At 41.9% G+C, this 27,262-nt stretch overlaps 1 protein-coding gene across 15 annotated transcripts in view; it reads right to left on the bottom strand.

Annotated features, from left to right (window-relative positions):
- The window catches only part of MAP2 (microtubule associated protein 2), a 248,382-nt gene that overhangs the window by 18,700 nt on the left and 202,420 nt on the right, over positions 1-27,262 (bottom strand). For 8 of the 15 annotated variants that reach the window (XM_014959620.1, XM_014959619.1, XM_014959628.1 and 5 more), the window contains 7 exons: positions 21,028-21,276; positions 14,907-18,659; positions 14,454-14,660; positions 13,908-14,042; positions 9,671-9,732; positions 3,760-3,913; positions 1,202-1,545 (listed from right to left, as the gene is read on the bottom strand). In XM_014959620.1, the coding sequence (XP_014815106.1) occupies positions 1,202-1,545; positions 3,760-3,913; positions 9,671-9,732; positions 13,908-14,042; positions 14,454-14,660; positions 14,907-18,659; positions 21,028-21,276 (4,904 nt within the window). Of the gene's footprint in view, positions 1-1,201; positions 1,546-3,759; positions 3,914-9,670; positions 9,733-13,907; positions 14,043-14,453; positions 14,661-14,906; positions 18,672-21,027; positions 21,277-27,262 lie in introns of all 15 variants that reach the window. The other 7 variants (XM_014959630.1, XM_014959631.1, XM_014959632.1 and 4 more) reach the window with 5 other exon arrangements.

The raw sequence follows: 27,262 nt of genomic DNA, 5'->3' as shown, positions 1-27,262 counted from the left end.
TCTAAATAAAATAGGATTTCTTTCAGGTTATAAATGGCTTTATAACTCTTTAAATATTAATAAAATGGACCACTTCATCCTGTAAGCTAGAACATCATTTTTTCCAAATAGAAAGACAAACAAATTACTTGGACGTAATTTTGGCTTTTAATGCCATCTATGTTACCTTTTCTGCATTGCCCAAAAAACGAGAGAAGGCTATTCTAGCTCTGGCCATAGCTCTCCTTGGTAGGCCATCAAGCAAAGACCCTTTAGAAGAAGGTATAAGCACTGTACCTCAGGAAGATTTATAGTACTTCCTATTTGATCTTTCCTCAGTGTCCAAAAGCTTCTGCTTACAAGCCTACATGTTTACTGTCCTTTCCAAAGTTTGGCAATTTCTGTCTGTAGTAACAGAGGATTTTGCTACCCTACACCCATGCTCAGTCTTTATCTGAAAGCAAATCTCATGACAATGTGCTTCATTGCATAGCTCTGCAAGGTAGAAAGTAGCTCTCTCTTTCAGCTTTTAATTGCATCAACATGTCCCTGAATTCTTGTTCTTCCAGATAGTGAGAACAGAAAATCCTGATCTGTCTTCTTACACATTTACCTTTTCTTATTTTACATCCATTCTCCAATTTATATAATTTAAGCCCTGTTCCTGCTTATTCAAACCCTACAGCAAGAAAAACATGTAAGTCTAGTATCTATCCTCTCCCATCATTTTTAACTTGGGGTGGATTTACCAGGTTGGAGGCTGCAACCCTCATTAACATCACCCAACACAATGCACATGTCACATAAAATGCCCCAGGAAAAGGTCATGGTGCTATAGAATCCTGCTAACATCTATCTAGGTTGAATTTGAACTTGCCTGAATTAAAACAAATCTCTTTCATTTTCTGATATTGATGAAGACTAAGTAAGCAGCAACTGCTGAGACTCAGGCTGAAACACATCTACAGCATGGAGTGCAAACTCTTGTTTAAAATTTTTCAACTGATTTCAGTGAGGCACTGTTAGTTTTCAGGTGACAAAATTCTTTTCTGAAGATTGTCCTGGCCCCTGCCATTTAACATCACTTAACCAACCAATGTCTATGGACAAAAGAAGCAGCTTTTGCAAGGCAACTCAAAATGGCTCCTATCCCATACCAATCCCAAAGGTACACGCGTAAGACAAATCACATATGGATGAACATAAAGAGTGGAATCCTTACCTGCCCCCCTTTGGGCTGGTATTTGATGTTTTCTGTTGATCCAATTTTGGACCTGACGTTCTTGAGGTCAGGCAGAGGCTGATTAATAACTCGTAGCTGCTTTGGAGTGGCTGGAGATTTAGGAGGAGTGCGAATTATAGCAACTTTTTTCTCAGTAGGTACCAGTATGGCAGATTTGGGGGTCCCAGGAGTGTGGGGGGTTCTGGAGTAGCTGGGTGTCCCTGGAGTGCCTGGAGTACGGGAGGCGTAGCTTGGTGGTGTCCCTGGAGTGATGGCAGTGGAGCCAGGAGTAGTGGGGGTAGAAGTTCCACTTTTTCCTGTTCTGCTACGAATTGGCTCTGATCCTACATGCAATAAAAAACCCAGAATTAGACCCACAGAAATAAAGTTCTTCTCTTTGTACCTCCCAAGACTGTGTAGTAAGTGAGATACAACCCTAAGATGGCTCTGCTAGTGCTCAAGCTGCTGGATGTCTGTCCCCATGTCTTATTTTGCCGCTCAACCTGCCAGAGGTTACCTTGTCATGTGTGACTGAGCTCTCCACTCTGAAACACAGGTGTGCTTTCCACAACAACTGTGCTTCCTGCAAAGCTCACTAAACAAGGCACAATAAATATCACATCGATTTCCATCTTGGGGAAAGGACTAGGAGTATCCTTGGAATCTAACATTTGGGACTTGATCTGACAACCTGACTAACCAGTAAGAATGTTCTCACCAATTTCAATGGATTTGGACGTTAAAGTAGAGAGTGGTGCAAATTCTCATTGTAATCCTGAAACTGAAGACTCTGAGCACCTGGATACTGCTGGTCACATACCACTGCTGGCAATCTGGTGTCGGCAGCTGAACCCTGGGTGAGCATCCAGCCAATGATTAAATCACAGCTCTGTTGTGTGGATGGGCAGATGTCCCTCACGTCCAATTGCTACTTTTCATTATTGCAGTGAAAGAAAGCAATTACAGAAGGCAACCTTGATTAAAAGTCACACTCGAGTTACATCTGCATGCAAGTTAAAAATAAATAAATACTGTAACATTTTGTAGTGGTGCCATTCAGTGTTTATGGCATCGCCAGTCCTTTTCAGTGAGTGCAAGAATCAGTTTAGCAGTGACATTGTGCTTTCTGCAGCCAGCTCTGCTGATAACTCTTAAACAGAAATGTACAGAGCTGAGGTATCTCCATATGCTGCTTAAAGCAAATCTTTGCTGAGAATATTCTAGGAAAGAAAGGCCAATCCAACCTCCAAAGCCTGAGAACTCCAGTGCTAAATGGGTGCATACAAGTTTTCACCTTTAAAAAGTTCAGGAATTATAAATTCAGTGGGCCTCTCTAGAGCATCCAGTGGAACTAACCAAAATCTCATTTAAACTATTTGTTAATCACTCTGTTTATTTAATGGTGGTGGACCAAATGTGTTGCATTGCTCCCCCTGGGCTCTAGGAGAAACTCTTTGCTCTACTTGATTCATTAGATTAAACATACTCTGTTCTCACCTCCAGTTCCCCTGAACAGTTTCATTCTTTCCAAACCAACCTCTAAAACAGAATGTTCTCAATATACCAACTGAGATAGAAAGGGAATGATTTTTTTCCTCCAGTTCCCTGCAGCTTTGGTATATTTATTTTTCATTCCTCAGCCCTTCGCCACATTGGCAAATGCTCAATGGTCTCACTTCTAGTCAGTAGAACGGGCTGCTGCACCACCTGCGGGTCACCCTGCTTACAAAGTGTCTCTGTTTTTACCCTTAGAGCATCACTGAAGAATCTCAAATGACTTTTTTTTATTTAATTTAATTATCTCCTTTCCTTAAGCTGCCTTAAAAGGGGCTGAGATTGGTTTCTGAAGAGAGAAACCAGACTAATTCCTATGGGAAAGCAGGGAGCCACATCCAGGTTCTGAGGGCCTGAGCTGAATGCAAATCTATCTGTAAGTTCTGGTGGTATTTGGTAAAATTCTCTTTATTCTGTAATTTCTTTTGGCTTGTAATTTGATAACATTGGTCCTCATAAAAGGACCTTGCTGGTTTACTATCCTAACTTTCATCAATGAGTCACTCTGCTAGCTAACATCTCAATTCTCAGCAGTTTTTACCCTAGGATTAGAGAACAGGGAGGCCATTACAGTGAAACAGCAAGTTAATGAGTATTCACTTTTCCAATATCCATCACAATATTTTACATTGTCTACTTCAGGTTTGTCTCATTTTTGTTGCTGCTGTTTGTAAATGCCCCATGTTAACTATTTTAGCCAGCTCTGAGCACCCTGCAAAGGCATTTTCTAATATTAGCAATTAGCCTGAACAGCAGTCCTAGCTCTGGGCGCTGCAGATCATGGAGAGGGTGCACCCCGTCCCTGGTTTCAAGCCCTTGCAGCTCAGCACTTGCTATCTGAACAAAAACCCTCTGTGGGGCTCTGATTTCCAACAGCATATCCCCAACCTTCCCCTGTGCGTAAAAAGTAGGGACGCATCACGCTACGGCAATGTGACAAATCTAACAAGGACGGGAGACATTCACAGCAGTAGGAGAGGGTTAATATATAAAAAAAAACATACGGGTGGTCCGTCGTACTGAAGAGGAGAGGGAAGCTGTGAGGGAGAGAGAGTTCTCCTCTCTGTCTCGGTCTCCTGATACACCTCTTCGAGGAGGAAGAATAGTGGAAGGTCTTGGTAGAGAGGAACGCTTCTCAGGACTCTTGCTTACTCCATCCTAATAGTAGCAAAATTAAAAAGGAAGGGTTAGTTTTCAAAACTCACTCTCTGGGCTGTGATTTCTCTCTCTCACTATGATTGCAGTGGAGGAAACCTCATCCTATGGGCCCAGTTTACTATTCACACAGGAAGCTGTGGGGATCCAGCCACCTCCCAGGCTCCACTTAGCTCCCTGGTGCTTCTTCACTGCATCAAAACACCCAATAGTGATCCTCTGAGCTACTTAAGACAGATACAGATACTCTTGATCTAAATATGGATGGATTCCCCATTTGGTTCTTAATAAGGAACAGCACTTTTTTAGTGCAAGTTAAAAGTAAAAAAAACTCTCTGGATCACAGGTGTGAAATTCTTATGTAAATTTGCCTGCAAAGTAACTGCAGCACTGGTGTGCAGAATACACCCCACACTATTGTTAGGTGATGCGTGATTTTTGCATTTTCAAACACTAACTTGTAATTTTTTTTATGGTGAAAAATTTTTAGCTACAGCTTATTTTTTGAGTGCAGGACTGTTAGTCATGGTGTCTTCTCTTATTTCCTTCCATACTCGTCTTTTGTTCACTTCTTGAAATCAGCAGATACCTTCTTTTTAGCAGGGTTAGAGCAATGGACATACATGTTAGAATATTTTTGAACTTATGGGATGGGCAGCCAAAGACAGTCTGGCATAAGCAGATAGTACTCCCAAAGGCAAATACCAGGATGGTCCCAACCAGTAAAAGACACACCAAGCACAGCATAACACAGAAAATGGAAGTCAATAGTGAAAATGGTTTTAAAAATGGGGATAGTCATCAACTAAGGATTAAGTACAATGGAAACACAAGTGAAATGTAAACATGGGGAAGCTAGGATGGACTGCCAAATATCTCCTTAAATTTATACTGCAACTTCTTTAACATGGTCCCATGCATAGACCAGATTAGGCTTCTACAGCATTTGGCTTCCGCCCTTATTGCTGGTGATTAGAACTGTACTCTCCTACACTGGGGACTGAATTTGCTTTCAGAGAATATTAACTGGTTGAAAATTACATTTTTTAAACTTGGAAGGCAAATTAATACTGATGTTCTTTGCCACTTACCCACATGCAAATGAGTACAACTTCTTAGCAGTCAATGAAGCAGTACCCCCATCATCAACAGAAAGAAGATATGTCCTTCTAGTTATAACTTATTTCACTTATGTTTCCTCTGGACAATCTCCGTTGTTTTTACCAGTTTTGTACCTCAAATCTTGCAGCCTGATAATCAATTTTCCTGCCACAGGATATATGTAATCCTATGTAAGCTTCACAGAGAATTACTCAAATTCAGTGGTGAGAGAATGTGATCCATGGAATTCACCTACACAGCTCCAAGCTAACTCTCTCTACCAACTCTTCTACCTTACCTTAGCATCTGATTTTGAGCAGGGCAAGCAGTCTCTTGGGCCTGCTGAGGAGGGCCGTACATAATAACTGTCTGTATCGAGAAAAGTGGCCCTTTTAGGAGTTAACGAACAAGCTGAGCTGGGTCTTGGAGGAAGCAATGACTTTGCTCTAGACTTTGAGGCAGGGATCTTTGACAAAGAGGCAGTCTAGTTATGAGAAAACAAACAAAAGAAAACACAACATGAAGCTGGACAAAAGGAAAACACATGCAACAGGGACAAAAAAAAAAAGGCAAGCTAAGAAATAACACTTTTCCTGTGTCTGTTAGTGGTGTCTTTGTGGTTCTGACATGCACAGAAGTTTTAGTTTTGTGTTGTTTGACTGAAACTGTCTGGGTCTGGAGAGAGTTACTGATTCTAGGAAGTGCCTTTTTCTGCAGATGCTATTTTTGTCTTGTGTTAATAGGACAAAACTGTTACCAGGTATGGCATTTAACTGGTACAACTGCTGGTTGGGTGCATGAAAAGCAAGTGCAAAATGACACGAGCACCAAGAGATCTTAGTCCTTTAAAACTGTTGTGCATTTGAAATATATCCCTCCAGGCTACAGTCAAGAATAAAACAGTGGGAACTGTAAAAGCAAAGTTAAACCACTGTTCCCACAATGGCAGAATGGCATGACAGTATTGCTTCTTGTGGCACCGTGTACACACAAAATCCCTAATGTCACTCTATAAAGTGACAGTATGGAGACCTGGGATGAGGAAGCTCATATATGGTGGAAAGACTGACGTGAAATGTCATTGTGATTAGATACTTGTCTGATTCTGCATAATGATAATATTCCATTGAAAGAACTATTAAACATTGATAGGACAGACTGAAGATTCTTTGTTGACACTTAGAAGCATGTAACTGCTTTGCAAAAAGGAATTTCCTTGAACGAGAATAGGGCACCTTACTCAAGAAACACATTTTTTTTTTTCTCCCATGGGTATAACTGATACTACAAAGAACAAAGATACTACTGATACTACAAAGAACAATTGCAAGGCTGTTATCTTGGCAATATAGTCCTGACTCCTCTGCATTCATACAAGCATGAAGTTACACACAGGACCGATCCCATTGGGCCTGTAATTATGAGATTCAGTACAGAACTTTAGCCAAGAAAAATCTGGCATTGGATCTAATTCAGTCACCTAGACTTTCTCGATGTTCAGAAACTCCTGAAGTTCTCTTTGTAGAAAATGAGAAAAGAATGGGTTGTCAGCTCTCTGCTGACAGGCATCTGGCTTAGGCTACATATCCAGCCTACAGAAAACTGAGGCTGGTGTGCTGAATGTCATCCATGACATCATCCATGTGATTAAGAGTTGCAGAACTGTGTAACAAACAATTCCAGTCCTACAACACAGCTGAGAGACTTCTACTGGATATCATCATCCATACCAAGGAGCTCTACTGAGCAAGACAAGAAATTAGTTTGAAGGATGGAAGTGCTTCACTAGCAAGAATATATTCCTAGAGTGAATTTTGCAACATATTTATGTCTCTTTAGTACTTATTTCACTGTCTGAGAATACACAGAATAAAATCAGTAAATAATTATTTTAAACAGAAACTGAACAATATGTGTTTCTGTCGCATCAAAGGCTTTTCCAGACTTTGACTGATTTGTCATAGTTTCCTTTATGGGTCCCATCCACATGTGAAACTTTGGGCCATATTTACAAGTCCACTAAGGTGTTTATTGATGCCCAAATTCTGTGGAAGCAGGGTATCTATGTTGGGTGGCTCCAAGAAGCAGACATTCTGCAAACACCTTTCACCTGTTTTTTTGAGCTTGAGATATACCTAAGCATGCACAGTTTGAGGCTCAAATGTTCATTCAGCGGTTTTCACCTTTTTCAACTTGCAGGTCATGCAAAACGTTTCCCCTAATGAGCCTGGAAAATTCTTACAGATTAAGATTCTAAGCACAACATAGAGACCTCATCCTTTTCACTCATATTGCACACAGTGTCCTCTGTGAATATGTGCATCTAACGGTGATGTTAAAGATGGACCAGACTGAGATCCTTCAATGGAACAGCTTGTGAAAAGGCGTGACCTAGAGCTGATGCTCCAAGATTATCACAGTCTAGATACCCTCAGTGTTATTCAGGGAGCAAGGCACTTTTTAGCATCAGTAATAGCAGCAGAATCTGGCCCACCCAGATTTCAGTGACAAGCTCAAGGCTGGTAGACCAAGCAGAGAAACCATATGCCTCAATCCCTGCCAGTGCTTTACCCAGAAAACTATTCTTATTCTCTGATAGCAATACATTACCTTTGGCCTCTGTTACAACTCATGCTGCTGGAAGTACCAGCTGTCCACAGGACAGATATCTGTGTAATCTTGAGTAAGAGTAAGGGATTACTGACGTTGGGATGCAGAAACCTCTACTTTATTTTAGAGCTGTTCCTAACACATGGCTGATGTTCTCATCTCGCTACCGCAGGTACACAACTCCTTCCAGCAGATGGAACTGCTTAGCCTTTCCTGAACTGGTTCTGCAAAGCAGTATGTAAACTGTATTTTGAAGATGGCTAACAAAACTGACCGGGTTGGATGATCTAACATTACCAGTGGAGAGGACAAGGCTGCACTTGAAGGACATAAAAGCTGAAAATCAGGTAGAAACACAATAACAAGAAGGGAGAGGTCTTTATAAAAGCAGAGGTGAAGCCAAAGCACAGAACATAATATGTCTGAGAGATGCAATAGTGTGGCAATCAGAGAAGTGAGGCAACAGGGAGAGAAAGTAAGCATGGGACAGACTTCTGATCTTTGCCATAACGTAAGAGGCAGAAAGAAGAAAGGTGCATAGAAAGCAGGTAATTTCAGAGAATGATTTTGCAGTGCTTGTACTTGGAGCACTCCATGAATAGAGATGACTCTGAAAATGGGCTAGTATTGACTTATTTTGAGTAAGTGTTGATCACCCCCCAAGAAAAGACAGTAATAAACCATACTGTTGACTCAGACCAGAAAGTTGCCCAGATATTTCTTACTGCACTAGTAAAGAAGCTCTAGCAGTTTCCCAGTTATGAGCTAAAATGGGTCAGACCTGAAAAAAGACATGAAATCCCAGAATCCATGGCTGAATTCAGGTCTAAATTTCACAGCTCCTTTAAAGCCTCCAATCAGTTATGCTGCTATCATCATTAACAATTTCTTACGATTCATAATGTGCAGCACTTTATGAGGCAGAGTCTTCTGTTCTCCAAAGAATTTTGTGATCTGGTTAGACAGATGAAACAAGTCAGCTATGGAAAATGTTAGGAAATCTAGAGGAATCCTAACGAACTTCTTCATTGTTAATGATGGCTAACAATGACAAAGTATTGTCGTGCTGCAGATGTGAATTTGCATGTGTCAGTATCACATAAAAAACAGTTGCACAGGGGATAGTAAAAGTGAAACAAGTCAGCTATGGAAAACGTTAGGAAATATAGAGGAATCCTAACGAATTTCTTCATTGTCAATGATGGCTAACAATGACAAAGTATTGTCGTGCTGCAGATGTGAATTTGCATGTGTATCACATAAAAAATAGTTGCACAGGGGATAGTAAAAAGAATTTGGTTTCCTGAGGATTTTGGAGTGGTGGGACAGGAAGAGCATAGGGTCAGCATGGGAGCAGGGCGGAGAGGCACTGCAGTATTTGCTGAAGGAAACTCAGCAGAGGAGAGACTCACAGGAACAAGGACAGCCTGCAGAGCAGCTGAAGGCAGGGCACACAACTGTCAGGTTAAAACATTGAGAGAAATCAGTGGCCCAGGAAACAGCCACTCAGAAAGCACTTAATAGCATATAAAATGCTACTGGCCAGTAACTTGTACACAGGCATGACCTGTGTAGAATGCACGGGTATGTAATGGTGCATCAGAAGACATCCAGTGAGTCCTGGGGGAAGGTTTCTGCCTGCATAGCAATGAAGCAAGGTGGCAGTATGAACTGGGTGCTGCAGAAAGGGCCAAGGTACACAGTAAATCCCAGAGGATGACCTGGCTCAAAATGCTGAACAACATCCAGCTCCTGCAGTTCGGAGTCTGTGTACCCCCTGTGGATCTGCAAACTGGCATCAGCTATTACCTGGGACTGTCATTCAGAAGTTATTCAGGAAAGGTGGTTTTAATTAGCCCTTTAAGTGAATAATGAATATGGCAAACAAATTCTAAATGGAACACAAATATTAAATGGAACACAAATATTAAATGGAACACAAATATTAAATGGAACACACAATTACTTACTGAATTAACACAAAAAAAAATCTGAAAGAAGGACAAAAGGAGATTATAAAGACGAATGATAAGATGGATTTTTACTCACTGAGAGTTTTTCCTTCGCTTGTTTAAATACAGCAGGAGCCTGGTTTGTTTCACCACCTGCTGCTAAGAGACCCAAAGAAAGACTTGATAGTTAAAAACAATAATAATAAGCATTTCCACTTAGTACACTTTACACTTGTTAGAACAATTAAAAGCCTTGGAATTACTGTGCAAAGCAATTACCCTGTGAATTACTCTCAGTAAACTGTATGCAGAAAAGTACCTGCCTTTAAAATTTCCTATATTCATCATACTTGAGGTAAAATGGTATTCTACATGTTTCAAACAAATCAAAATTTTGTATTCATGTTCTTAGAAGTTTAGAAACTACAGTAAAAAGTTCAAGAAACAGCTGATAACTATAAGAAGCTCTAGTTCTGAAGGTCAATCACCAGACACCTTAGAATCCTGATATTCAGGACTGTCCTCTGAAAATCAGGCTCCTTTAAGTAACCCTCAAAGGAGAATTTTGAGAGAGCCCTGAAATCACCACTGTTCAAAATATTAGCCAACATTCCTCATGGAAAAAGAAAGATTCACTGTTGAATTATCATCCTAGTTTTGTCAACAAGGTCAGTGTGCCATGGCTCAATGAAGCCCTCAAACTTTAGCAATTCAAATGATATCTGGGACATCAAGTATGCTAACTCAATATTTCATTTATGTGACACAACATGGTTTGAGGTAAGATTTTTCTCTGACTTGGATTCCGTCCTTATGAAAAATTTTGGAATGGGGCAGCTTTTCAGAAAGCAGGTTATTAGTCTCAGCCCAACACTGCTGCTCAGGAGGTGATGTGCCACACAAGAACTAGATGTGAAATCTTTAGGCATCTCTGCCAGGATGCCCTTAGTAAATGCAGAAGCAGGACAGTGGGCACAGATGACAACCTCTAGCCGTAAACCCAATTGTCTTCCAGCTGTAAAACCAACCCTCACACACCCTACAGGATGGGACCAATTTATTTTCTCTTTTCCCTCTGCAGCTCCCAGGCATGGTGAGGAGATCCCCGTTTTTCTGCCCCACGTCCCACTCTAGTTCTGCCCTCTTAATATAACTTCACTGCTTTTTTTTTTTTTTTTTTTTCTTTTTAAATTGAAGGAGTAGGAGAAAAAGCTTGTGATGGGGACAAGAATATATGACTGGGTACTTCAATTCTTCTGAATTTGTAATAGGGTTAAGTACAGCACAGCCCTCCTGCATCTCATTTTACCACTTCTGTCACTGCTCCTCTTGGTCTGTTTTGCATCTCTTCTAAATAATCACAAATAGCTTCTTTCCTCCTTCCCTTGGGACTGAACCCTGAGCAGCCACCGCTGTGAAGTGGAAAGGATAGCTGTGCTGCTTGCGCTGACTTACCTGAAAGCACCACAACTTCTCCATCTCAACCAAAGATCTCTATGGGCTCTCCTGCCAGTTTAAATACAGGGCAAACATGGATTACCTCAGACCCCAGAATCGAAGACGAGGAACAGCAGCGTATCACATAGTGACTCCCACTCGTAGCCAGGTAATTGTCCTGGCCCTGCCACTGCAAACGCTCCTCTGATGGCACAACTGTGGTGGCATCTCACAGCCACTAACAAAACACAAGTCCAATGGGGGTTTCATTCATGGAACTACACCACTCCGGGCAAAGACTTCACAACTCTTTCCTCAGAGCTGGCTATGCAGTTTCTTTTTCAAATGACAAGGATGAGTCTCTTAAAAAGCAGTCCCTTCCTTGTGGATATGGCACTGTAAGTTACCAGTATTTGCCAGTGCTTTACATAGCAATTTTTTTCTGGAATTGAGGGGAAACAGAGGAAAGATGTCATTTCCCAGGCCACTATGCAGAAAATAGGAGCAAATATTAACTTTTTTTGGTAGACACTTGTATCTTATGACTGGGCATGTTTCATTTTAAAGTCACAATAAACGCAACATGGATGTTTTAACTGACTACAACACACTCAAAGCTCTACAGTCTACACTGGGAGGGACTTTTGGTGGGGCCCCACTGGTCAGGTATCATTAAAGTTGACAAGACCATTCCAAATAGGACACATTGACGGTCAAAACTGGCCTCAAGAAACAGTGCTGTATTTCACAAAAGCAAAATGAGAGAGAGACAACATCCCTCTAAATTCCAGATCCTGGAAAGAGCTGAATGACTTGTTCAGGCTCAGGGACACGTAGGTTAATGTATGGTCAATTACACTCTTAGGATATCACATCACACTGCACTCTTTCTTGAGGGACTTCCCTCAAGCCCCATCAGTTAATATAAAAAGGTGAGGTACAAGAAAATAAGGGATGCTGTGAATTTTCCAGCAACACTGAGTATGGTAAAACTTTCTAAGACATAGTTTTGTTCACTTTGTGGTGTGGTTCAAGCTCCTCTGCCTCAGGGCCCAAAACTCAAAATTCAAACTACATTACTGAAAATTTTATGATCAATCTGGGACCATCATTTTGGTTGCCCTCCATCTCAGGACTTAGATTTACTGGGAGGTCATTTCTATCTTGCATTTTCCACTTCGACTAATACATCTGCTTCACTACGTACTGAATTGAGAGAGGAAAAGCTCTGATGGTTGCCAGGCAGCACACATTTAAGGTACTGGGCAGATTTCCTTATGCAAGTTTATTGCTATGACACAGGCCTCTCCGGGATGCTATGGGCCAGAACAGTGCAGACAAGTTAGTGGTAGAGTACCCGAGGGCAAGAGAGCAACCACAAAGTTGAGAACACTATAAAGTTGACACTTTTTTCCCCCATTCCCACTCCTTATTGGAACCTCCTGGGTCTTTTGAAAGTATATGTGAATTACGGGTCATAACTTCTCAGGTGATCAAGCTGTGCTTCAGCAAACAGCAAGAGGTAGCAAGAAGAGCTGTTTTAATCCTTTTTTAAAATTCCTTGCTCTTGGGTAGTTCTGGTCCAGAGTGCAAGTTAGGACAGCCCATCACTGCAGCACAGAGGGGCCTGGATCAGTCTGTCCTTCCCTGGCTCCATTTCTCCTGAGAGGGGAAGTAAACCCACCAGATTCTCTCCCAGCAGACAGGCAATGGGACTGAGTATTTAGTTTGGTTTTCCTAATGGGGGGAATACACACTTCATACAGTTGGGGCCCGATATTAAAGCCACCCTGACATAACTATCCTTTCACTGCATTTTCACTAGTTAGACCTCAGTATTGAGACTGGTCTAAATTTAGAACAGGAGTGACTCATTGGTGCAAAACCGGATGGGAACGGCTTCTTAGGAACACTTTTGATATTGCACTGTTTAACTAGAGGATGGGTTCTTAATTTCCAAGCCATGAGAAGAGGCCTATGTAGCTCTGCCTTGCTGTGTGTGCTTCTTCTCTCAACAGCCCTAGTTTTGCTCATGAACAACCGCACTGCAGCATGTGGCTGTATTACGTGACAGAAAACCTGGCCTCTTTTCGGAAATTTTTTCTTTCTAACGTCACCAGAAAAGTCAAGATGTTCATCTTTCCACCCTGAACTCACAGGAACAACAAGTAATATGATGAAAATGCTGAAAGTGTTCTTTTTGGTCCTCTAAACAATGATACACCTATCAAGGTATAACAGGAATCATTTGTTTCATCCTTTCATCGTCCTCTACCAAATATTAAGATTTTTGCTTGGAATGCATTCGTAGGGTGAGCCCAGATTTCTTCTCTCAGCTTCATGCTGCATGTGGCTGGATTCCCCCTGTGGATTTTGACTGTACAGCATAAACATCAGTGACAGATTGGGAAGTGTCAATGCAGATAACATCAATCAACAAAATATAAGTCTGAAACACTTCTTATTATGCATGAGAGTAAAAAAGCAAAATAATGGAAATGCATACCATGGTTTAAGCTTTTCCCACCAGAAAAAAAAACCCAAAAAAAAAGCAAAATTAAAAAAAAAAAAAAAAAAAAAGATGAGTAGAGATTCCTACAACACCACACTATAAGCACGATGCCAAGTTACAACCACAGCACGTGGAGGTCCAAGCGATGACAAGCATACATGATCATGGCCTCCATTAAATAAAGAAACAAATACCAGGAATGAAAGAATAAAAGAAAAATGATACAAAACACTAAAAAAAGCAATACTATCTGTGAAGATTGATATTCTTGGAGAAGAAAATAAAAAAAAAAAAATAGAGAAGCTGCTACAGCCATGAGATTTTCAAAATAAAAATATGTCTATGTTTGCCAGCCACATTGCATAACTGAACAGAACGCAGTCACCTGTCTGCTTCCGTTTAACACAGGAGAGATGAGTTGGTCTAGTATATTTGATAGCAGGTTTTAAAATGATTTTCCTGGAGGGAGAGTGGGCCTGAACTTCAGTTTTTTTAGCAAGTTCAGCTTTCTTATACACTGCTACGGACAAGAAAACACAAAAACATAGAATCAGGAAAAAAAACCAGCAAAACAGTTTCATATGACAATACATCAAGTGGCAGGCCCACTGCTCCACGGCTCCATCCCGATGGCGTCACTTCTAGCGGGGGGAAGGACTCCTGAGTGAGGTGAGGGGGAGCAGGGGTGCATTAATCTCAGATGTGCTCCCCAGTGGGCAGCGGGGATGCCGAGAATTGAGACGGGACCGATGGAGCAGTGAGCCTTGCACATGGCTCTTCATACAGTTGTACAACATCTGATTAAAAAGCACTACCGTTAATACCGTTAAGGTGCACATCATCTACTACAGAGTAACCAGATAGTACCATACAACAGTCAAAATAAAATAAAATAAAATAAAAAAAATGTAATAGGGAGTTTTAAATGAACCTTTTTTCCTTCTCACTTCATCTCTGGAGAGTGTGCTAGGTTCCTTTTTAGCTATTTTCCTTTCAGGAGTGGAAATCCTGCCTCTCCCAGTTTTAAAAGGTTTCTCTTTTTTATGCTTATCGAGAGATGATCTTCGTAATTCTCTCTCTGCCTTCTCCTCTTTAGGAACAGTTTCTAACTGTTCAGTCATGATGCTCCTATCATCATCTGTAGAATCAGAGCAAATTATAACAACAAACAAAAGATTAGTAACAAATGTTAGCAATACTGCAGTGGAGCAGGGAAAAATAGTTGAAGATAGAGCAGATGGATTAATAAAAAAAGGCAGACTATTTTACCATTTTTCTGAAACATGCTGAGATTACTATTACAACTATAATAATTTTGGGTTTTGATCATTATGATTTGGAAGCAAAAATACTTAACAGACAAAACAGAAAGGATAATGCACACCTTGAGTATCTGCCCAGAGACTGTCTGTGTCCATGATGGAGTCGTCGATTGTTGTTTCATCTTTGTAATCATCACATGTCTCTGTCTTGTAGTCGGTGAGCGGCATTTCCTCTCTCTGGGGTGAAGCAGGAGCTTCTGGGGAGCCCTCCTTGGGCTCAACTTGAATGTCAGCCACTTCCTCCACCTCCAGCTCCTCTTCAGCCTGGGAGTCCCCTGTTTCGATGTCTTCCTGCTGAGTAGCAGCAAAGCGCACGCTGTGAGAAGCAGATTCACCCTCATCCACTGTTGTCTGCACCACTGTAATGAAGTCATCCTCTACCGTGACCACTGATTCAATAATGCCTTTCAGTTCAGGCAGTGCTTCTGGGCTACCCTTGGCTAGCATTTCTTCAGCAGTAGGTTTCCCAAAGTCTGTTTCTGGGGGCATTTCTGACATAAGATGGTGTTTATCCTCTTCCTTTTCTTCTTGATCTACTTCTATCTCTTCTTCCTCATGTTCTTCCGCTTTTGTGGCCCCAGCTTCCACTTCACACGGCAGCAGCTTTTGGATTTCTGTAGGTTTCACAGCTGTATCAGGAATCTTTTCAGTGCCTTCTGCAGGCTGTGGTATGCTCTCCATCTGAATCTCGGCAGGCTCTTCCTGGATCGGCTCAGGCTTTGGCATGAGGAGCTCCACAGAAGGCTCCTTTGCTGGTAACTGTGCAGGTGCCTCTTCCCTAGAGACGGGAGATTTTGGAGGTTCTGCTTTGATATCCTCTGGTTTCAAGGATTCTCCATTCAAACCTTCTTGGGTTTGATCATGCTCTCCACTAGATTCGTAAGATTCTTCTTTATCAACTGCCTCTTGATGTACCAGATCGGGCTTAGCTACTTTTTCCTTAATTTCTATTTCAGACAGTTTGGTGCTGTCTTTCACATAACTAGGCTCAATCTTGGAAAGTACATCTGCGTCCTTTGCGTCTCTGGACAAGATGGTCAAATCTTTCTGTTCAGGCTCTGCTCTTTTCACAGAGGGGAGAGAAACAACCTCACTGATCTTAGCATCTAACTGACTCTGATATTCTTGGTCAGCTCTCATTGCAGCCACTTCCAAATCATGTTTTATAGCATTGTAATCTGGTTTTATTGGAGCTTCCATCTCAGCTACTTCAGGAACAACGCTAAGAATCTTCTCCTCCTTCTCCATCAACAAAGAAACAGCGTCCTTTCCTATTGCTATCTCTGAAGCTGATATTCTGTCATACATGGTGTCATCGGTTACCTGAATTTTATCAGCCGCGCTTTCTTCTTTCATTTCTAAGATTGCCTCAGGTCTTGTCTTCTCTGGCTCTGCTCCTTTAACAGGATAGACCGCTTTAGAGTCAACTTGATCTTCGCTTTTCTCTAGCACCGTATCCAGCTTCTCTTTTTTCTCCTGCTCAAAGTCCCTTGACAGAATGGACTCACCAGTGACACGCTGACCGAGGTCTTTTTCACTGAGGAATTCTTCTTTCGATTTTTCAGCTGCTGCCAGCTTCACTTCTATTAAAGACAGGTCAGGAGCCAGGCCACGTCTCAGTTTTTCATCTGTGCCTTCGTAAAAAGGACAGGTTTCACTAGTTAAATTCTCACTGTCCTGAACTGGAGAGGGGAGCGGGACTGTGTACTTATTGAAAACACAGTAGCCCAAGTCTTCTAGTTGACTTTCAGCTTTTAGAGTTACGTGGTTTTCATCTGTCACAGGTGGCAGGGCTGTGCTGCTGTCTTCCAAAACAGTGTCAGAAGGAACTGACTTCTTTTGCACCATCTCAGCATCTGCACTCACAGAGGCTAATCTAGATCTTGTCCCTGCTAAGTCTAACATTTCAGGCAGGTCAGGAGCCAGGGCAGCCCCATTTTTGTAGTATTCTTTGGCCAGGAAAGGTGATTCGACCAAGGTCTCAGGCTGGACTTTTTCTTCTGCTGTTGCTTTTTCTTCTTCAATGTGCTCATCTTCCTCTCTACTATCAATGGGGAAGCAGGGGGCCTTCTCCAGTGCTGGTGTGGTTGCTGGCAAGTAGTCATCGCCTTCATCCATACTTCCACTAGTGTTCGTTAGGATATCTGAAGCGAGGGGAGAAAGATCATGTGCACGACCAAAGCTAAATCCTAGAGCTATTGAATCCAGGCAGGACATGGGCAAATTAATAGACATACTTCTCTGTTCAATTGCAGATCTCCCCCCAAGTCCCAAGCTCCTGCTCAGAGTTAGGTCATCTTTATTTTTACTGTGGAGTTCTCTTTTATCCCCATAGACTTTGGGGTCAATAGTAAACATTCTTTCTGTTGGGGAACTTGGTTCTTCAGATTTGTCTGGTGTATAGCTCTGAGCCAGGGTGCTGTACCCTATTTCATGAGGAGGCCCACTCTGCTGCTGATTCAACTCTGTCTGTAATTCTTCCTCCTCTTCCTCTTTGTCTTCAGGTATCAGTCGATCTGTCCTATAAGGCTCGTACACACTCTCTTTAGTGTCACTTAGCTCATAGTAATCACTGCCTTGTTTCAGAGCATCTGCTTTGAAGGCTTCCTCTTTCAGAGCAGAGGTTTCAAAATACTTCGACATTCCTGATCGATCCTCCTCTTCTTTCATTTGAAGAGGAGATGAAACGCTTGTCTTATCCTCCTTGCTATCTTTTTTAACATCTTTCTCTTGAGAAAGTCCTAGAGTAGGGGTCTTGTCAGTGGTTAAACTTGGTGCCTCAGGGGCTTTCTCTGTTATTCTGGATAACTGAGTGGCATCAGGGTGCTCTACTGTTTTCTCAAGGGTCAGTTCATGGCTTAACTTGGCTGGGGGTACCTGTGTTTTTGGCTCAACCTCCTTTTTCATGTCTACTGTCGCTGGGAGCCCACTTTGGTCCATTTCTTTTTCTGCTTTGAGACTATCGGGTGACTTTTTAGCTTCATCATCCTTTTGAAAACCTGCTTTGTCTAGGGAAAGTGTCTTAACTTCAGGTTGTGTGGTAAATTTACCATCATCTAATATTCGAGCCTCCCCTTTATCATAGAAGTCATACCTTTCTTCCTCATCACTCTCATCCTTGGTCAAGTCCTTTTCTTCCCCCCATGCAGGGATTTTCTGGGTGCTTGGTGTTTTCAGGCCATCTACAGTTACTGCTGAGACTTCTTGCAGAGCTAGTGTCATGTCTTTGTGGATCTGTTCATCTTTAGTGAGATCTTTGGCAAACAGTTGGTCAGTGGGTTCCAGTTTTGTTTTGAAACTGTCTTTGAGTGGAAGCTCCTGGGGGACAGTGGGAGAGGGGCCTGAAGGAAGTTCACTTTTGGCTGCTTCTGCCTTGGGTTCTGATGGCAACAAAGAACTTTCACCATGGCTGATGGCAAGATCTTGGACATCTTTAAGGTTGTCTTTAATTTTCATGGATGATGAGGGCACATCTGCAGTCCTTTCTTCTGTTTTGCTCCCCTTAGGCAGTTCAGAGGACAAGTCCTTTTGTTCTTGAGAAGCAGGAAGTTTGGCAGCAGATTCTGCAAAACTGGCTTCCCTTTTCTTTTGTGATTCAGTTTCCAAGATCTGTTCTGATAGAGGTGAAGGCATTTTTTCTTGGTCTTTGCTCGTTTTATCTATAGCCTCTGTTTTTGCTGGCTGTGGAACTAAGGCATCATGTTTAGGTTGCTCACCAGTCTTACTGTCTTTCACAGATTCATGTTGCTTTGTGTCTAAGGGTTCTGCTGTAAAAGGGCGTGCGCCCTCCTGGACACGGAATTCCATCTTCGTGGCTGCAAGTAAATCTGAAGTAGTTTGTTTGGGTTTTACAACAAAATTATTTAAAGCACTTACAGGCAGGCAGTCATGTGGCTTACAACAACATCTTGGTATGAATGATGGAAAGGAGAGGGAGAAAGATGCAAACATGCAGCAAAGCCATCCACCTAGAAATCTGCTTTAAAGTGTTAAACCCTAGTTTCCTTTCAATATATGAGGTTTCATAGTGAAAATGTGAGTTATGCACATACAAAGATGTAACCACTGAAATGAGATGATTCCATGTGAATTCCTCATCTTTATGGTTTGTATACAACAGTAAAACCACAAGTAATTCTCACTTCATTGGTAAGCTTTGCTGGACTCTGTAACTTGTGTTAGTTTTGAGTTAGTGAAGTCTGCAAGATTAAGTTCAATCAGCAGTATCTTTGTATGTTGCTGATGTTTAAAACATACATAGTTATACATTTCTGTCTCTATTTTACTTTTTTTTCCCTACATGCAGCCTAAACTAAAGAAATAATGCACACAAAAGATTTTTCCAGTGTCAGAAGAGGCTGGTTTTTTAATTGTACCAACTTTTGACATTTACTGCTGTCATGAAATCATTATGTGTAAATCAGCAACAGAGCTAATAATAGTCCTAGATTTTGAAGGTCTGGTCTTCAAAATGGCCAGCCATCTTCAGCTATAACTGAAGTCAAAGAATACTTGGCATGTTTCAATGACTATAGATCAGACCCTAATTAAGTTAATTTGAAACTAAAAATGCTACTCTTACAGTCTGTCACTATACTTTTAGGGGATAATACCTAGTTAAGTTCTTTTTATACACACTCTGGTAATCGTTAATAGCTTGTCCTTTTTTAATAGCCTATGGAAAATAATGATTCCTATCATATGGAAAACTTCCCATTGCGGAAAATATGAAGACAGATACTGCAGAATGTGGCAGAACTTTCTGCAGTGATCTGTAAAAAAAAGTTTTATGAGTTTTTTCTAAGGCTTGTTACAACAAGCATCGGGCCAACTCTGAATCTCCGCATCTCTGATTTAAAATCCACCTTTTTGCTCTGATGATTCTGAATTTCTTAGAACAATTAGTATCAAAGTATTGGCCATTCTTGGAATAGTCGCATATGTTAATATATAGTAAAAAAGCAACTGCCATTCTAAACTCTACAGGTATAAAAAGTGGAGGACAACTACAGTAATTTTTCTCCTTTATGTTTTTACACTTGATGACTTACTTGCAAACTCTATGAAGTATAAAAACATGGCCATCAAGCTGATGTCATCCTCATTTCACTGAAATTAAATAGCTACTGACTTTCCTTATGTATCCTACTGTGCATCTTACTGTAGTGCAAATGAACAATACCAATGGTATCAAAACATATTCTGACTGCCAAAGGAATTTAGTATTCTTTAGCTGGGCCAGCCACAACACCAGCCTCCCAAATGCAGCATTTCGTAGCCAGGTATTGAATGGGTACATCACTACCCCATATAATGTGTCTTTACACCTGGTTGCACTGGCTGAAAAGAAGTAGCATTAAAAGGAAAATCTTGAAGCCTAGTTCTTACATACTGAAAGAGAATAAATTGCAGTAAATATTTTGTTCAGTAAGCAGAGCAGAACTTCACCCTATGCACTCAATCCTAAACTTCACTATGAAGGCAAATATTCCAGCAGAGGTGATAGAGGTTTTGCCTGACCAAGGCACTCCAGCAGGGTTAAACATTTGTAGTAAGGCAAGACACAAAAAATCAGAGTTCTGGCAATGATCGAGGAGAGGAGGGGCGGACTGCAATGAACAGCAAGGATATGGCATAAGAAGCAATAGCTTTAGGGAAGCTAAACCAGAATGCACTTAAGCACACATCAAAAAAAAGCAAACCACCAAACCAAACAAAACAACAACAAAAAACCAAACAAAAAACCTGCACGCTGCAAATAAAAACATTTCTACAGTTTAAGGCTCATTATGTCGTAGTCAAAGTCAATAAATCTACTTTTTGAAAGCAAAGCAGATGAATCTCTGCACCAAAAAGAAAAAAATATACATAGATTAGCAATGTGACTGGCAAACACATCTGAGATGAGGGAAACAGGCTTACGCAGAGGAATCAGCTCAGCTGCAAAGCGTATTTTATCATGGCAAAGTAAAAAAATCAGGATTCAGCCACAGCGGTGGGAAACCATGTTGTCATACAGCACCTATGCAACCATATGATCTGCTACACACTCTTCAAGCATAATAAGAGCAGTCATACTCGTAAATGGGAAGAACGGGAAATGAAACAGCCTTGGAAAGCACTGGAGAAAGCTGGAGGAGGATTCACCGGCAGCAAACACATGCAAACCTAAGGAGGACACACCTTCCTCGGCTGAGGAAGGAGAGGTGTCCCTTCCCGCCACGGCGGTGACACTCTCCCTGCTGGATGCCACACTTGGCACTTTGTCTTCACGACACACTTTGGCCTCCAAACCAGAATCCGACTGACCCTCACAGAGGCCCTTTGCCTGGTCCAAAGGCTCAGTGGGCCCCTGCTCTTTCCCCGCTTGCTTCCCAGGAAGAGCAGCAGGTTTCACTTCCACAGCCATCGGACTCTTTACTGGTTCTTCTTCTTGGGGATGGAAAAAGGAGGTGACATCAACACCAACAGTAAACACCAAGCACCCAGCCCAACAGGACTGCTTTTGCATAACACTTTCAGCTCTGAACATTTTATATTTGAGTGTACCAAAGGACTGCTAGTATCCAGCCCTTTTTAGTCACTGCAGAACTGAATTTTCCTTAGGGAAAAAAAACCAAACTAAACAAAAACAATCTGTCTCCTCCAGAAAAGCACGTTTACACTGTAAGATGAGAGCTGAAAGTGTTTTACAGGTATACCTCTCCCAAAGATGACTGTGGGTCAAATACTCATTGTAAATGGAGATGGTATTGAATGATGGATGGCCTTGACAACACCAATGCATCAACAAGCTCAAAGTACACTGACATTTTTCTCATAAATGTGCTGTTTAATCCGGTACAAGACATTCAGTTGAGGTGCAGGAAGGTATAAGGCATTAATTTCTTTCCACTGACCTTAGCAATACTGACTGTTAAATGCCAGCAAATCAATCTACCACATGGGTCCTGGATTTGGTAAAATGCTTATACACTTCTGTAGTCTTATTAAGCCTTATGCATAGCTGATAACTAACGGTTTCACCAAGAATTCAGCCAAGATTCCTACACTGAGCAAGTTTATGCACAGTTTCTCCCTTAGGCTGCCTGACATCTGAACTCTGTATCTGAAAATCACAGATTTAACACAAGGACTTCATTTTCTGTTTCCCCACTAGCCCCCAAGCTCCTCGCCACCAATTAAGTAAAAAAAAAAAACCAAACGAGTGCAATATAAGTATTTGTTCATGTGAATTTCTGAAATACATCACTCAGCCTATGGGCTCTTAGGATTTACTTACGCCATGGCAGAAGAACAATTAGCAGAGTCTCCATTCTGGGCTGTATTCCTGCCATTGCTACTCAGACAGAACGTTACTGTGTGCTATCAGTATCCTTTATGATAAGAAGCCAGGATTAAGTGTGAAACCTTTGATTCAGCAACATACTTAAGCAGTTGACAAGCACCCATGCTGCAATCAACCTGATGACCCCCCTGGGTTTAAAATGTGTCCTCACGCTTAAGGACTTTGCTGAATCAGACTTAGAACGAAATTGTTTTGAATCTGGAAGTAGATGTATCAAGCCTCTTGGTATTAAAGTACAAGGGCTTGATTTTTTTCCTGAGATTGGCCTGGTTAAAACCAGACTATCAACCATCCACTTCAGTTCTGGCCTTTAAGAATTGGTTTAAGGAACACAAACACTATTTGAGGCTGAGAAAATATCACTATGTAAAGTACAACACATTATTAATAACATATAAAAATGTAAATAAGGTTAGATACTGTATCTTAAATGAACAGAAGCCAGAAGATTCAGAATCGGAACTGGACTGATGCCTGAGTGTTACAGGGATATTTACTCATGGGCAGATTGTGAAAGCAGCCTGGCAGAACAGCAGGTGTCCAGCTACAAGAGGCTCAGATTTGAACACCTTGCTTTACTTTTATTTTTCCAATTTTATGTAGTCTCGTATGTGCATCCTTTTCAAGTAAAAAAATTTTAAGGAAAGTCTCTCATTTTACTCTGAGCAATTTCTGGTATACACCTCAATTTCCTGAGACACTTCACACAATGCCACATGTTAAAACTAATTCCTCACCAGAGTAGAAAGTTATCCCTGACTTAAAGAAGGAATTCTACAGACTCCCTTTGTGCAGCACTCCTTTATGCCAAACAGACTGCTGCTTACAGGCAGCAAGTGAGGAGGGCTGTTCCATAATGCCTGTCTTTTCACTGATGATCCAGCTTACTTCCTTTTTTTTTTCCTTCCTCATAGATGACCTGAAATTTTACACTTTCACCAGAGGTAGATGCATATGACTGAAATGGAAGTTACCCATGAATTAACCAATCCAGGCGTTCTGTTAAGCACAGGTGCAGGCACCCAGCTACAGTAAGGCTACTCCTGTGATTTTCTGCCTCCTCTAGCTTCAGGCAGACGTGTGGACACTAGCAATTTTCAATTATTAGCTCTGATCTCTTTCTGGTGCTGTTGCAGTATTAGGCTATATTACCCTGTTAATTCTGAACAGCCCTCATTTTCTTGAAATGATCCAGTGAGCAATCTCAGGTATACATCTCCATCTTTCTGAGACACAAACCTTTCGAGGATTCAGTACTGTTTGTAACCACAGCTCCTGTACCCCAAGATTGAGTTAGTCAAACGCTGCGAGATGAAAGGTGATCTATTTTGCCTTGGAGAAGAAGTCAGCATTCCTGTTAGCCACTGAAATAGACTCTCCCTTGATTCCTCAAAAGCCATTTCACTCATGTAAACCCACACTGCTAAAATAATACTGATGTGCGCAGGCCATAGAAAAAGAGGGTACAGAAATACAGTAACAGTAAACTTGTGTTTCCTCATTGTTTGTAGACAGCTGACACAACGTTAACTGGGTGTATCCACAAAAAAAAATGGAGATCAAACATGACTTGTGTATACTGGGGTAAAAATTTGTTTCCTCTGCCTACTAGAGAATTAAAGACCTTCCGCTGCTATCTTTGGCACAGACGTGGGTATTTTTCTCCATTGTGTTAACAACTGACTTACCTCCAGTAACAATCTTTTGGCCTATTTCGCACACTGTTCTTGGCAGTGATTCCTTGGCACAAAGAACAAATTAGCTTAACACTTCTTCTAACTAGCTGCTCCTTTTGCTTCTGCTATAAGCCAGGCCAGCAGAGCAAGAGCCCTGATTTAAGCAGGAAACATGGTATCTCTGACCCCAAAGTTGCATTCATTGCTCACGCTGCAGCTTCACTTTGAGATGGAGAGATGCTGGAGGAGCATCACTTCCATGTGAGGAGAAAACACAACTAGGTTTCCCTCCCCAGAAAGCAGCAATCCCAGGCACATATATAATGGAATGGATGGCAGGTGGGTAGAGGGGAAGAGGAACAAAATGGGACCATGTTCAGTTCACCTTCATCATGGCCCAACAAGACCACTGTGCTCTTCACTGTGGCACTGGGACAGGTACTAGAGCCAGCCCACTCCGAGCTGAACAGAGGGTGTTCATAGTACTCCTCATCCGAATTGTAGGGCTCATCATCGGGCACAGACACTGAAATGGAGGGGGTCAGCTGTTTACAGCCCGGGCAGCGGTGGAGCAGTCCCACCTTATCCTCCGCCCCTTCATCTACAAATAGACACACACAGACAAAAACTGCAGGACAGACAGACAGACAGACAAAGAGAAGACAAGATAGGATGGACACATGCGGTGCAAATGAGGCAGCCATGTATTTTAACACACGGGCCATGTGTGTGGCGTTTCCTACAGGGCTTCTGGACATTGGAAACCAACTGGTGGAGGAATTGAATTTCAAAACTATGCATTTATTATTTAGAGGAATACATATCGTAAACAAACCACGTCTCACAACTTGCACTGACAGTCACAGGTACTGTCCAGCTGACTGGCTGTATTAAAAACCTCTGAAGTATCCCAACACAGTTGTATCCCTCATAGTCACCAGGTGAAGTACTTGAAAGTGTAAATTTTAAAAAGGCCTTAATTAAAAAGCAACAAAGCAGCTCACGCTTTGGTCAATGGTGGTTACTTGAAAGTGTAAATTTTAAAAAGGCCTTCAATTAAAAAGCAACAAAACAGCTCACACTTTGGTCAATGGTGGGTTTATTTCTCATTGTATCTACTTCAGAATTCCCCACTTTCTTCTTTTCCTTATTTATAACATTTAAACAACCAAAAAAACCCCCTTCCCCAAACAGCTAACCCCCTTTTTTCCCTCGCTCACAGCAATCTCTGTTAGGAACTCCAATATGTATCATTATGCTGCAAAAGGAAGATTATCCATGTTTAAGATTCCACGACAGCCTTGGGGCTGAAGGTATGCTACGTGCACCTATGCACATACACAAACACCACCCAGGGAATTTAGTTCAAGAGAACAGTTCTCACAATTTCTTTCAGGGCACAAAGAGTGCCTGAATCACCGATAGTTCAGTTGCTGCACTCCAGGAGTGGAATCTAAACCCCAGATTCAGGGGCTTATGCATGCTTAAAAGAGGTAGGTGTGGAAAGATAAGCTGGCAACCTGCCTCTGCCAAGCAGAAAGCTCTGCAGAGCCCTGCAATAGGAAATGCTGAACACAGCTCTGATCCAGAGCTTCCCACCTTTCCCCAGTACTTAAGAGCCAGCAGCAAGGTTGCAGGGAAACATCTTGATCCGCTTGCAATGCCAAGCCTGTGGATTTCTTCTCCATAGAAGCTCTACAAAATTCAGTGCCAGATTTGAGGGGGCTCATGGTTTGCAAAAGGCTAGTTACAGGGAGTGAGGACACATCTCAGGATGCAAGAGATGAGGAACCAATTCCCTCCTAAACCTGAGAAGATTCAAAACTACAACTCCTACTTCTTTGCAGGGTGCCCTCCCACTAGTCCACGTATTGCTATGGACAAGAGTGGAAACAGTTGACGCAGTCGCCATCTCTTCTGCTGGAACTGGGACGTTGTGGAGAAAAGAACATGGAGGAGGAGAGTGTGTAAAAGGGAAGGTTCTCCTTGGATTGTATTTATCCAAGGGCCCTTAAGAAGTAAAATGCATCAAGGAGTGAAGATGAAACCCCAGGTCTTCTCTGTACTGATGCAAACAAGGCTGAAAATTCCTTCTTTATAGGCACTGAACAGATTGTAGGCAAGAAAATAGCGGCCCTGCCTCTAGCTCCTTTAAACTACAGGAACTGATAACAGTAAAAATGCTTAATACATTATGTGATGGTCAAAAATCATTAGAAGTGCAAAGTCTAGTATTGGGCAGTGATTCCTTGGCACAAAGAACAAATTAGCTTAACACTTCTTCTAACTAGCTGCTCCTTTTGCTTCTGCTATAAGCCAGGCCAGCAGAGCAAGAGCCCTGATTTAAGCAGGAAACATGGTATCTCTGACCCCAAAGTTGCATTCATTGCTCACGCTGCAGCTTCACTTTGAGATGGAGAGATGCTGGAGGAGCATCACTTCCATGTGAGGAGAAAACACAACTAGGTTTCCCTCCCCAGAAAGCAGCAATCCCAGGCACATATATAATGGAATGGATGGCAGGTGGGTAGAGGGGAAGAGGAACAAAATGGGACCATGTTCAGTTCACCTTCATCATGGCCCAACAAGACCACTGTGCTCTTCACTGTGGCACTGGGACAGGTACTAGAGCCAGCCCACTCCGAGCTGAACAGAGGGTGTTCATAGTACTCCTCATCCGAATTGTAGGGCTCATCATCGGGCACAGACACTGAAATGGAGGGGGTCAGCTGTTTACAGCCCGGGCAGCGGTGGAGCAGTCCCACCTTATCCTCCGCCCCTTCATCTACAAATAGACACACACAGACAAAAACTGCAGGACAGACAGACAGACAGACAAAGAGAAGACAAGATAGGATGGACACATGCGGTGCAAATGAGGCAGCCATGTATTTTAACACACGGGCCATGTGTGTGGCGTTTCCTACAGGGCTTCTGGACATTGGAAACCAACTGGTGGAGGAATTGAATTTCAAAACTATGCATTTATTATTTAGAGGAATACATATCGTAAACAAACCACGTCTCACAACTTGCACTGACAGTCACAGGTACTGTCCAGCTGACTGGCTGTATTAAAAACCTCTGAAGTATCCCAACACAGTTGTATCCCTCATAGTCACCAGGTGAAGTACTTGAAAGTGTAAATTTTAAAAAGGCCTTAATTAAAAAGCAACAAAGCAGCTCACGCTTTGGTCAATGGTGGTTTTATTTCTCATTGTATCTACTTCAGAATTCCCCACTTTCTTCTTTTCCTTATTTATAACATTTAAACAACCAAAAAAACCCCCTTCCCCAAACAGCTAACCACCTTTTTTCCCTCGCTCACAGCAATCTCTGTTAGGAACTCCAATATGTATCATTATGCTGCAAAAGGAAGATTATCCATGTTTAA

Source organism: Calidris pugnax, unplaced genomic scaffold, assembly GCF_001431845.1.
Source record: "Calidris pugnax isolate Ruff unplaced genomic scaffold, ASM143184v1 scaffold448, whole genome shotgun sequence".
NCBI lineage: Eukaryota > Metazoa > Chordata > Aves > Charadriiformes > Scolopacidae > Calidris > Calidris pugnax.
Note: the sequence above shows the minus strand (reverse complement) of the source record. Positions and strands in the feature narration are given on the sequence as shown.